Genomic DNA, 13,458 nt, shown 5'->3' with positions numbered 1-13,458 from the left:
TACATTTACAAACACTTCATTGTACAACTGGATGCACTTTGCTGCAGAGCCATCTGCAGGCAAAGCTGGACGCTTACGTAACCCACAGCATCAGCGCTAACTTTGGCAAACATCCTTATCGCCTTCGATAGAATGCGGATGCTGCTGCTCAAGGACACGTAGACTCAGTGTGAGAATGCAAAGCCACACAATCAAACTTCTGCATTGCTGGCCTTCATGCACTTGTCAGCCTGCCCAGACTGCAGCAGCCAAGGAAGGACTCGTGAGCTGACACACTGAATGGGATTTGTTTACTACACCTTTCTGATTGACAGCAAATACATGCGGGTGCCAACATTAACGCAGCTGAACCAGCAGTCATCAGGCTTAACCGCATTAACAACTGCAATGTATGCCTATCGCCTCTTTGGTCAGCTATCTGGCGAATGAGACACAAAATACTTCGAATTATAGTCGCTGCACCAAGGGTGTCCAAAGTGCGGCCTGAGGGCCATTTGCAGCCTGCAGCTCATTTTGTTATCGGCCTGCGACATATTCAACAGACAAAATTAAACACGGCCCATATTAGAACATTACACAGAAAAAGAAATACAGTCAAAACCTCAGTTTTCAAACGCCCCAGTTTTCGTATGATTTGGGTTTTGCTCGATTCTTGCACAATATTGTTGTATAATGTTGTATCTTAGCCTTTGGTGCGTTGAATCTTGTGGTATTAATAAAGTTGTGGCTGGACAATACTCTGGGCATTTGGGGCTGCAATTAACGATTATTTTGTTAGCCGAGTAGTCGCTTGCTGTATTGATTATTACAGTAATCAGTTAGGCCCTAGATGGACCAAATCAATATGAATCAAACACAAACAGCTAGTGGTTTGGTCCGCACAATATCAGAAAAGAGGCAAAAAGCAAAAAAAAGTCCATAACTGTTTTACAAAGTCAAAGCTGATGTGACTATCTTGTTGCCTGAAACACAAAGATAATAGGGCTGCTTTCATAGATGACTACAGAAATTAAACATTTTTCAAGTTTGAGATGCTGAAATCAGAGGATATTTACAATTTTAAATAAAAAAAACAATTATACCAAAATAGTTGTCGAGTAATTGGATAATCGATTAATCATTGATTGTTACAGCTCACAATACACAATACTACGGTATCCTGTGAGCCCCATTCATTTGGCAAACTCAAATGGGAATATTACGCAAACAAGTCAGTTTCTGCATGTAAAACTATAATTATTCACAATAAAATGAATTTTTGTTAATAATTTGTGGTGTATGGAACAGATTCATTGGATTTACATTATTTCCTGTGGGAAAAGGTGCTTCGGTTTTCGGGCGTTTCAGTTTTTGTCAGACCTTTTGGAACAGCCCAATAACAAAAACAGAGGTGCCACGGTACTGTAAATGGCCCAAACTCCCCCCCCCAAAATGGCACCTGCAAGACTTAATGGCCGACTCCCTGTGCGCCTTACAGTATTTGGTCTTTGATGACTTTGGTGCATCCTGCCGTGAACAATTTCACCAGGACACACACTCTTGAAAGATATGGTAGGGTTTTGAGTTAGTTGAAGCCCCCCTCTTATCTCCCTGAATAATAGCAGCAGAGAATAAGGAAAAAAAGAAACAAGTTCAAGATGGTTTTACAGATTTTACAGTGTTAAATGAATTAAAAATGCAAAAATTTTTAGAGTGGCTGAGTCCTACACCATCTATATAAAATACAAGTACCTTCCAATAATATACGCAGCATTATACTGCTGTCATGATAATTTTGCATGATTGTTGCTGCCAGGTAAAGCACGGAGCCCTTGAGGAACATTTGCGACTGAGCAATAAAGGTGCTACCAAAGCAGAGAGAAAGATGACCATGATAAGATGTGGCGTGTGTGAGCGCACTGGGCCACACACAGCATTAAATGCCAGCGATTATGTCGGGAAAACAAGCTCCAATTTGGCTAGACCGTAAAGGACTGAGTGCATATAAATGCAAGGTGAACTACAGTATGGAAGTCAAAGTTTAGGTTAAAAAAAAAAGGTGTGGAAAAAAAGATTGGCATTGGAAAAAAGTGAAGACGGGCAACATGCCAGGGTTCTGCAACCCTGAGTTTGAAGCCTAAGAGCGATGCAGGGCCATTGGTGTCTTTGCATGCTCCATATTATAATGTACACTATTGACTCTTTGACCTACTTCGGCCCACTGGGACTAAAAGAGAGGGGACAGACAACCTGGTACTTGAGCACAGTTTCATTACCTCTGAGACCTGAGCTGTACTGGGTCAAAAAAGCTACAAAGAATATTTTGTTTAAAAACTATTGCAGGGTCATTCATAGCAGAACATCAGGGACTTTGCATAAAATACACACAAGATAAGAGAGCGGATTTACCCTCAAGGCAACAAACTGTGCATGAACCAGCCGAAGCCTCGCCAAGTATGAATTTCACTCCACGGGAGCACACTTTAATTGAAAGCAAATGCAACACAAATATTTTCCTCCTGCTTCAAGTTTGACATAAATCAGCATGAGAACAAAAGTGAGGCCAAGACAGATTCAATCAGAGGGGGGAAAGTGTAGAAAACGTGATGATACAAATGGTGGGCGAAAAAAAAACCTTGTAAATGTGAGTCAATTCAAATATAGGTGAGCTGGCGAGAACCACCAGTTGTACATTAGGAGTAGAGAGGTGCGTGGAAGAGCAAGTGCTTACCCTGCATGGTTTTGCCAAGGCCCTGTCCCAACTTCCATCCATGTTTCTGAAGCAGCCGGTGTCCAATGTTGTCCTGGCAGACAGGAGAAAGGAGACAAACCAGAAATATTCCAATAATAAGAGGAGCTTTTCCCCCCCGCGGATCACGGGTCACATAAAACAAAAAAAGCATTCAGCTCACACTATCATCATCAGCACAGCCACCACCACCACCACCATCGTCATCTTTAGCATCATCCATGTCAACTACAGAGTGTACACATCAGTGTCTTTCAGCACGAGTGGGGGAGGGGGGTAAAAGGGGTGGGAAGACTGAGGGGACGCAAGGTTTTCTACTGAGATGAGTAAATGAGGCTATGTGTAGGCTGCAAAGTACAATAAATGCTCAAGTAGGACTGAATAGCCATTGAAGGCAATGGCACTGGGAAAGATTGTCAATATTGTCTGGGAAGTTAAGAAGGGGGTAGAAAGGAGGTAGGGCAATATATGCATCACACACACACACACACACACACACACACACACACACGCACACATATATATGAACCACTACAGACCAAGATCTTAGTCAAACAAAGAAAAAGTGACACAGAACAAGTATGGAAATCTTGCATTAACAAAATGACGACCAGAAACTCCAAGCTTGCTGTGATTCTGAAGGGTGGGGGGAGTGGGGGAGCACCATGAAACATATGTAGCTGACACATATACAAATTCAAATGAAAAAGAGGAAGAGACAGGGGCGGAGGCTAGCAGGCCTTGGATTACCATTACAAGGCCCAAGGCGGACAGAATGTGCACGTGTGAAGGAAATTTGTGCAGGCGACAGGAGGGAAACATTGTGTGCATGTAGCCCCCGTTGGACAGAGGAGAAATAGCTGCTGTGCATGGGCTTTCACACTGCCTGCATCGCTTGGCTGATGGGCTCTAACAAATTCTTTTAATTACGGCACATTTTTATTACACTTTTTGACCGCATACTGGGCCTAGAAAATGATCCTTCATCAACATGCAGGGTGGCATTACTCCTCAGAGCTTTCAAGGCCATTTATTTGCAGCATATGAGGCCTCTATCATTTACATTTGCAAAAAAGGCACTTCATTAAACTACACTCCAAATGTCAGCTTTACAGGTGCCATGTCTGCTATGGCAACCTCAGGCATGGGGGCAAGAGGCATCATAGTTTATACAGCCCGCTAGTGGAAACAAATGAAGTGTCTATGCGGTGTATATTGATTTTATGTTAAACACAGGAACTGAGCTTTGCTTCTTCCTACTCCTTTTCAGGCATGTTCAATTGTATAAGTGTACACATATGACATTTAAATGTCACTTACCTATTAAACATGTTTCAAAATAAACAGAACTGTTTCCATTATCGTTAATTATTCAAGTGGATTGACTGGAGCACAGCGTCTATTATAGAATCAGAGGGCGCCATTTGCGGACATTCGGTAACTTAGTTAAACTATTAAATCTAATTTAATGATACAGTCAAACCTCAGGTTTTTTAGTTTTCATATAATTCGGTTTGCCGAAAATTCTCCTTGCCGTATTCACCAACATAAAGGTAAAGGTGATATTAAATGTTCATTTATCCATTCGTCACTAGGAATGGACTTACAACTAAATTTCATATTGTAAATATTTTTGTGTTTGGAACGGATTAATTGGAGTTGCATTATTTGTTACAGGAAAAACTACTTTGGTTATTATACAATTCAGTTTTCGTCTTAACTTTTGGAGTGGATTACTAATGAAATCCAGAGACGTTGGGCAAAATCAGCCAACTGTATCAACAAGGGGAGTGTATAAACATGCACAGCAGCAATTCCTTCAACACTCTGGGGCATAATATGCAAGTCTCCTGAGATTGTTATGTCACTAGTATGGGTCAGCAAGAGAAAATAAATACATCAAAACAGTAAGTGAAATGCAAGACTGTCCCAACACTACACACTACAGTACAACGTCAAGCACAAATCAACATGAGACAATGAGATTTCTGAATAAGCAGTGTTGTTCTATTGTGATTATATCTACTCCAGGCTTGACTAACATTCACCACAGTGCTGCATTCTACCAAAATAACAAACCATACAAACCAAACGTGAAGGATATTTATAATCACAAAAGGAGACTGACATCACGAGAAAAAAAAAAAAGTGAATGGGGTGGGTTGAAACAAAACAAAACAAAAACGGCATGCAGCTTTTTGTTAAAATCCTTTTAACAAAAAGTGTCCGTGTTAGTAGCACACTGCGAATGGCACACATACACAACTGAGCGTTTGAGGGAGGAGGTTGTTAACAAAACTCCAAGTGTTAGTCTCAGGTGGATCAGGCACACAGAAGGTGGTGATGGCTCAACAGCGCCCATTTGGTGCTTTTTTTTTGTACTTTAGAGAAGAGATCAGATGGACAGGGGGCAGTACAGAGCAGGCTGAGCCATGGCGAGGGGGAGCTTTAGGGTTGTGGAAAGTCAACTGGGCCTGGATGGGTTAGTGCATGTAAAGGTGGGGAGGGGAGTGGTGGTCCTGCAGCACACACGGCATCTCCGCCATCATGGTCCTCATTGGGATGGCTTTTCAATGCCAAGAGTTTCTGTTCCTGCAAAAATGTGGTTCCTGGGATGGACACTACTGGCTGAACTGTGCCACTTCCTGTTTCCAAACCGATATTTTCTATACACTGAAAGCCACGTTTCGACCAAGTGGTACAGTTTGACCCATTCTGGTATACATTTACTTTAGCAGATCCATTGTCAAATGGTTTGAAAGCTACAAAATGATCAGAGCAATTTTTGGCAACCTCCGAGAGAATGCTGCTGTTTTCATTGCAAAGTGTACCGTGGTGAACCAAAGTCAACGGTATCACTCGGTGGAGACGTGGCTAGACGGATAAAAGCTGCGTTTACGCCCACCCATGTCTTCTGCTGGCTTTCACAACAGCAATATATCAGGCTAAGTAAATACTGTGTATGACACGTCCCTGCCTGGCAGTCCTTGGACATGTCCAAAGATACACAGAATGCGGGTATGTGTGAACTGTGGAGCATCATCCTCCATCTTTGTGTGGTCCGCCAACTTCATAGTATGGGGGGAAACGCTGCAGTTTGCTGCAGGGAACATCTCCCCTCCCACTGTCCCTTACTGCAGTATTATGCTACAATAACGAACGTCACTATTGATTTGGGGCAGAGCTTAGGCAATAGCTGAGGCCCGGAGCAAAATGTTTCATAAAAGCTCCCAGAGCGACTGGCCTGATTAAAAGAAGATAATGCTCCACCTCCACACAGTTCCTCCACCTGGGGCTCGACAATTACTTTGCTTACATTCTAGATGCACTCTAGCAAACCCTGTGTGTTTCTTTGTTATTTACGTTTGAAAACAAATAAGACAGGAAGGGCTGGTTGGGCGAGCCAGGAGCTGCAAAGACTAAAGAAATTTGGAGCTGGCGGCAGAGATGATGTGCCGGCTGCATGTCGGAACAAACAGATGGGTGCACCAAAAGAAAAGAGACGGACGGACGGACGGATGAAAGCAAAGACGGCGAGTCCAACAGCAGTGCAAGTGGAGTGAAGGCATTTCCATACGAACCTGGCTTTAAAATACTGGGCTGTCAAAAAAACAGTCACACGTGACACAACGTAAGAAACCAGCCAAACGCTTTCTTTCAACTGCAATTGTGCTAGCTTCTCTACTTCTTAAAAAAAAAAAAAAAAACATCTGCTTCTCTCTGCTTAAAAAAAAAAAACAATACTTTATACAAACACAAAAGGTACGCATGTCAAAAATTTTTAAATAAATCCACCAACGGACTGTTAATACAGGAGAAAAGAAAAGCAGAAAATGTTATCCAAACAAGAGAGCTCTACAAACCGGGGTAGGTTTTGGAAAGTGTGCACTGTGCAGTTATCGGCACAGTGCGTTTGCAAAGTTACGGCCGAGGGGGAAGTGATATGCAGGGGATCCCACCAAGAGACCTCAGAGCATTCATGTGTCAGTCTGTGCAGTCAATGGTAATTTTAAAACATATGTAACTCGCCATCGGTGTGGAAGAAACCAGGCACGAGAAGTGTTAGTATATTCAGCATTTATACACTCACAGGACACATTAGGTACCCCTCCATAAATGCCAACACGAGCACTGTATTACATGTGTACCTAATGTTGTGGCTGTTAAGAGTGTGTCTTGTGCCCTGTTAATGCGTTTTGGCTTTGCTATGTTCATAATCGCCCGCGGCTCCCTTTCGTTTCGGCGAATTCCTCGCAAGCCTCACCTGCTGCTGGTGTGACTGAATGGAAACATTTCAGCATCAAGACTTCCTGGTGCTGGAGAACATGTGGCGACACTCCAGATTTCGAATGAGATTTGAATCAAGCCAGAGATACAAGAATATCTTGCTCGGTGTAGGGTTAGTTATTTGACATAGAAACTTACCTCATTATTCTGATGAGCCAATTCTTCAAACGGGACATTTATTAACAGTTTAGAGTTGAGTAAAATCACTTAGGGAGGCTGGTGAAAAGAAGTCAGCTATAATTAAATAGGAAGATTTAAAATAGTTTGTTTTACGCTAAAATCAGTGATAGAGGGTCTGTGCAAGTGATTGGGTTGGACAGTATCTGCGCCACTCTTCATTCAGTGGGGCATTCTCTGGCTCTGAGGGTGCCCGCTGCATATCGCTCTGGGGCGGGGTCAGGTCAGATCAAGGGCAGGTGGGGGGCATGATTGAGGGAGGGGGTCAGGGAGGAGAGTAAGGGAGGAAAGTTGTGGAGTGGACAAGAAGTCGTACTGTTTGCTACCACACATGCAATGCATAATCAATGTTAGAGCCCAAAGAGAAAAGGGGCGGAAAGACAAGAATTAAAAATCCCAGTCAAGTACCACAGACCTCTAGCTGCCTATACAACAAGAGGCATGGGGAGGGGCTCCGAGAGGCCGGGCTGAACCATTCGCTGGCAGCATATTGCTGTTATGTTGAATTAATGATCCAGATCATCGTTTTGTCACCACTTGGTCACAGTAGACTATATAACACATGTTTGTAAGAACAGTGTGATGCCGCAGCTCAGCTCTCGATTGCCCCCCCTCCTTTCATAAATAATAGCGCAGGAGTAGGAGTACAGCCACTCAAGCCAGGTAAGCAAGCCACCTCTCACCCACCTTTTGTTTCTACCTCTCCAGCACCCACGCGTGAGAATGACTACCTGTGAGAGAATAGCGGGTGACGCAGATGAGCCATTTTGATGCTTTCATCTTGAATTTTTCGCCTTTACATTGCAGTTTGGTTGGATTTTCTCCTTCGGATTATTTTCCATCTACATAATTAATAGGGGATTTATTTCTTACAGATCCTCCATATGTCCAGGATATCCTATAAGTGAGATATACAGTAGATCCCCACACATTCCTGCAAATCCACAGTTTTTTCCACCGCAGAAAACACATCTCATTCACCATAAATCAATAAAAACTCAAATACGTGATAACAAAGGTAAACATGTACCACTCCTTTTTAAAAAAAAAAAAAAAAAAAAAAAAAGGCTGCAATTTTAACACACCATAGATGCTGTGAGACAGAAAAGCAAACATTTTAATGTAGTGGCAGTTTTTGCAGGATTCCGTTTTTGTCTAAAATGTTTGCAAAAATTTTGCCTCGGTTTTCGTACAAAATTCACAGTAACTAACTAGTCCAATTGTCCTGTACTGTTTCGTTCCGCAAAACTGTGTGCCCAAAAAAAGGACCCTGCATGTTGCTGACTCATTGTCTGCGCATTTATTATTGAGTGCGACTGCTAAATAATAGGCCATGGGGCCAAAGAAAGTTGCGAGTGCCAGCAAATTGATACAGAATGCTTGTATGTTCGAAAAGTCTACATAAAAAAATAAGTTCTATCCAACTCGTCAGTTATAATTATTTCGCATTGTTTTCTGCACGTCAAAAAAGGTATTTTTTTGGTTAATACTTCCTCAGATCTAATCTTATAATTACAGTCAATCTTATTGCAAATGTTGATCTGAGATTGGAGGAGACCGCCAATGTCAGGCTAGCAGGAGGATTTTGATGTGGAGGAAGAGCGAGCCATGTGTCAAAAATACATTGTTATGGGCGTCTCAATTACGTGCAATTTGCGCAAAGTGGAGATCTACTGTATTCCATATAGAACCTAGTTTCTGCCAAGCTGTGCATTTCTGCATGTAATATTTTTATGTTCCCATTGATGAGAGGAAGGGCTTGGGCCTGCTCACCATGACGGCTTCAGCAACCATTTAAGAGAGGGGATGGAGAAAATGGGGAAGACAGTAAGAGGGAGAGAGAGAGCTGCCTGCACTATTATCCATGTGCCTCTTCAGCAGAAAATAAATGCAGTCCCAGTTGCACAAGCACCATGCCAGCACAGAATGACAGAGGGTACTGTACACCGAATCACTGTGTAGTAGGGAGGGAGCGAGACAGAAAGACAGAGAGAGATTATAGCTTTCAGAGTTGAACAGAGCAAGAGAGAGCTAGAAAGAGAGCGAGTGAGAGACAAAAACAGTCAAGAGAAGCGTTACAAGGACCCTAGAGACAGGAGTAAGAAAGCAGAGCGTGCAAATACAAACCGGGTCATTGCTGCTTAGCTAATAGGGGGGCCAATTCGCTGCAGGAGAGAAATGTCGAACACCCCAAGTTGTGTACAATAAGATAACTGTCCTACAAACACAAACAAATTCTAAGCTACATACACACAAACAAACACACACAAACGCAGTCACTCAAACACAAAATAGCCATTCACATCGTCTAAATGTGCGCTCTGTTGTCGGGGAGTGGAAGAAGCACTGCTACTAAATTACCATAAATGCACAATATCATCTAGTAAAGTTTAATGTATAGTCAAATTTGCAATCACTCACTAAAGAAAAAAAAAATCAATTACTTACTTTTAAAAATGACTTCAATTATTAAGGAAAGCCTAATCAATAGCAGCGCTTTATCCACTCCATGTATTCTGTATCAGCTCATCATGTAGTCTAAAAAAAAGCTAACAGTGATATTGTTTCAATTAGAAGATGCTAGCTAATATGTATGTTATCTTTAAATGTCACACAGGAAATGGATGTCAGAGGACAGAGGGAGGGGGTGCTTGACGGGGGGCATTAAATGGACATGACATGAGTGTTTCTATAGGTTACGTGGTCAAAGACAACTCCTAAAGTAAAAATAATAATAAAAAGCTGTCGTGTTTAATTTTCCCTGCCTGGACCAATCATCCACTCTCACAGCTGGTCCAATGGTGCGGGATTACGGGATGCGGCCTTACCGATTCGATGGGCTTGTCCAAGGACGCCTGCTCCAGCTCCACTTGGCCATCTTCATACTGGTCAAAGTGATTCCCACCCTGAGTGACACATATATACATTGACTTTTAATTTGACACACAGGTCATTTGAGTTTTTTTCATCAATGGCAGGAATCCGTATCTGTCTCTACTTGGAACTATTATTCAAAATACAGTTGGAGCATTTGTTGACAAAGTTGAAACTGGGCATCGTCAATGCCATGTCCACAGATCCGCCTTTCTCCATTAGGAAAAAACTCAGCAGCACAACTGCAGAGGGGGACAAAGCAGTTATGGGGCTGGCAAACTCCTAAAAGGGAGTGTTTGTACAGCAGACAGATGGCTTCCTTTCTCTGGCTAGCAGAGGACAGGCGAAGGTTGTGTCTTGTCAAGTGTGCTGACCTTCATGCAAGCAGAAAAAAAACGAAAGAGTCCAAAAATAGTCCACCGTTCACTTTAATTCATAGCAACGGAACATGTTATTTCACCACCTATTTGGGGATTTTATTATGTTCATTCCGGCATCCAAAAGTGGACGGATGATCTCGATTTGCTGGTTACTGGACTGTAAAATCAAAACCAGGGTTTTTCCATACTGTCATGTTTTTGTGGCAGCCCACCACAACTAAATTTGGACCGCCACAGAAGAATTTGGCGTTATTTTATTTATTTATTTATTTACGATCTGCTCGCCCTTGCTCACAATCACATTATGAAAAGACTGTCTGCGTGGCTTGTCAGTACAACTCCGTCCAGTACATGGCATCGTGACACTACATAGTCAGAGCACAGGCACTTCAGCTTGCTTCAGAATGGTGCTGGTATAATAAGTGTAACAGTTAAAAATGGAATTCTTAAAAAATATGGAAAAAATTTAGGAAAAAATAAAACAGCATTTCATAGGGCCCTAAACTCCCATTCTATGTGGGTAACAACAATAACTGTTACTTCCAAAGTGCCCGCTAGGCATGCTGGGTACTCCAGTGGCAACTCCACACAATTTAGTGACATATTAACGATGACAATAAACGATGAGTAAATTATCTTATTAAATCAGCACACACTTTTAGTACATGGAGCGCAGGACACATAATCGTCCATGTGTGTCGTCTACCACTGCACAAACTTAAAGCAACAGCCAATGCAGTAACTTCATGTTCTCTTGTTAAATAAAGTTCACAAACATGAGATACTGAGATACTGTACACAAACCAAAAACAAATTACATAATGGCATCATCCAGAACCCCCACCACCACAGATAAATCACAGACCTGTGGAAAGACACTACAAACTGTGACATGAACAACCCATATGTCATAAAACTTTAATATTTCTGATTGGTTCTGGAATTGTTGGAGTTCTAAAAAACAAAACAAAAAAAACTGTCTGGGACCAGGCCGCCCCCATGGAATGTGGTTTTGCTCGGATAAGCCTTAAAACCACAATGAGGTTATGCGCTGCCACACTGGCCGTCATTAATTCAGATTAAACGGAACCCTCCATCAGCATTAGTGAAGCCAGGAGGTGGGGGGGATTATGATAACGGGTGTTGCTGGGGGAAGAGCGACTCTGCATCAATTGCTTCCCCTTTGAAGCCCCCCCGCACACCCACAATGTGATCGTGTCTAGCAACGCAGCGCCAATCCAACCGCAACTGACTTTGAAGTCTATACTAGTTAGCTACCTAAACTGGCTGCAGAAGGCATTGGTAGATATGTGTGTTCTAATTCAGGGACCGCAGACTTATTAAATGGGTCGCTCAAGCTTTCAAGCAATGTCCCCCTAACCTAAAATAATGTCTCCGAGTGATCCAACAGCTCCAGATAAGATGCCTGGTAAAGCACAATGTAAGTCAATAACCCGTGCCTGCTTTCGTGTCAGTCTGGTCATGCTGTAGCTGCAACTACATCCATGGACACTTCCGGCAGCATTCAGCTCAGAAGCAAGCAGGCTCCACTCCATGGAGAACCTGTCCGGATTTTGACAGTGCGAATGCCTTTGCGCAAACAGAGCACCACTGTGCAGAGCCAGAGCTACCCTGAACAGATTCATTCAGGCTCACCGCAATGCAATGCAGCTCTCGCATAAACACAACAGCAGGCATCCATTGGGAATGAATAGTGAGGGCGAAAGGACAGGCAGTGTTACCTAATTAACCAATTTTGAATCCTTAGCCACATACTTAAACGGGTTATGGAGCGGAAGGCAACAAGTCAACAACATTTTGTAGCATCACAAAAATAAAACATGTCCAATCAAAACATTGTTCTAGGTACAGCAAGGCTACTTGTTCAAATTATGGGCAAAAGTGGAGAAAGGGGAATTAATAAAATGACGATCCAGCTGTTTTAAAGATAGTGCATAGATTGTTAAAAGTCAAAAATCAAGTAAAACAAAAGCCATGTGAATAAACAGGTATATAATGATGCAGTGAGCAACAATGCAGGTTAATAAGGTACCAGTTTGGGTTCCATTAATTGTACAATGCACTTAAATGCTGTTGTTTTGTTGGGTGTGGTCTCAAAGCACAGATAACAGCAAGCTTCTCAAACGCTGGTCGTCATAACGGTGAACAACGGTGCAATGTGATGTACTTTTAAAAATAGTGCTCATCAGTGATTGTGCAGTTTTTGGACTGGTGCACCAAAGGCAAAAACCTACAGAAGTGTCGCTTAATTCACTCCAACTACGTGTAGGAAGACTGCATCGTTGAGTACATGTTTATTGAGCATTTACCTTTTAACTTGCGTCAACTAATTAAATACTTGAACCAACCACAGACAGCCGGCGGAGTTAATCAACAAGGGGCAAACAAGTAGACAATGTTTGAGGAATACCACTTTGTTGGGAAAATGTCACTTGTCATCATGCGCTAATGCTCGGTAAGCCTTACGTGTGGCCAACATGCTAGTTAGCTAGCCACCTAGCCGTGCCGCCGTTAGCATATGTCGATAAATAAGCACTTCTCAAGGTCATTAATCAGCAATTTTGGAGTTAAATATCGAGTGTGCCGCTGTGTTGTCCGCGGCATTGCTGTTGTAGTAGCAAACAAGCGACGACGCGCCTCATAAACCGCGATAAATGTTGATTTACAACATCGAAAGGGGAAGTCAAATTCAGAAGCGCCGCAGTGCGTTAGCCGCTAATGCTAACCAGCATCGAAGCAGAAATGCAAGGTGTACAGCGATAAGAATGACTCGGCTGCTATTGGCGTGTTTCTTTGTGCGTGTCCCCAAACATCCAAATGAACGCCCCGACGAATGGCGAAAGCTGTGACTCGCATTTTACCTGGAAATCACGCTCTTCGTTGAACCTAGAAAATCTGTCGGCCATTTTGCTGAAGACAGCAGCTTCTCTATGCTGGCCGTGCGTGTCCTCCGGCGGACGCGCACCGATGTGATGCGCACTCGGCAGACAG

General features: G+C 42.7%; 1 protein-coding gene across 12 annotated transcripts in view; it reads right to left on the bottom strand.

The window, feature by feature from the left end:
- gpatch8 (G patch domain containing 8) overlaps window positions 1-13,458 on the bottom strand; it is a 23,552-nt gene extending 10,094 nt beyond the window's left edge. For 3 of the 12 annotated variants that reach the window (XM_054758629.1, XM_054758630.1, XM_054758633.1), the window contains exons 1-4: window positions 13,329-13,351; window positions 10,021-10,098; window positions 6,310-6,328; window positions 2,711-2,783 (exon numbers count right to left, since the gene is read on the bottom strand). Coding sequence is in view for 4 of the 12 variants with exons in the window: in XM_054758633.1 (XP_054614608.1) it covers window positions 2,711-2,717 (7 nt within the window). In the remaining 8 variants the exon portion in view is untranslated. Of the gene's footprint in view, window positions 1-2,710; window positions 6,329-9,319; window positions 9,358-10,020; window positions 10,099-13,328 lie in introns of those variants that run through there. The other 9 variants (XM_054758627.1, XM_054758632.1, XM_054758626.1 and 6 more) reach the window with 8 other exon arrangements.

The sequence above is a fragment of the Dunckerocampus dactyliophorus genome, chromosome 18 (genome assembly GCF_027744805.1).
Source record: "Dunckerocampus dactyliophorus isolate RoL2022-P2 chromosome 18, RoL_Ddac_1.1, whole genome shotgun sequence".
Taxonomy (NCBI): Eukaryota; Metazoa; Chordata; class Actinopteri; order Syngnathiformes; family Syngnathidae; genus Dunckerocampus; species Dunckerocampus dactyliophorus.
Note: the sequence above shows the minus strand (reverse complement) of the source record. Positions and strands in the feature narration are given on the sequence as shown.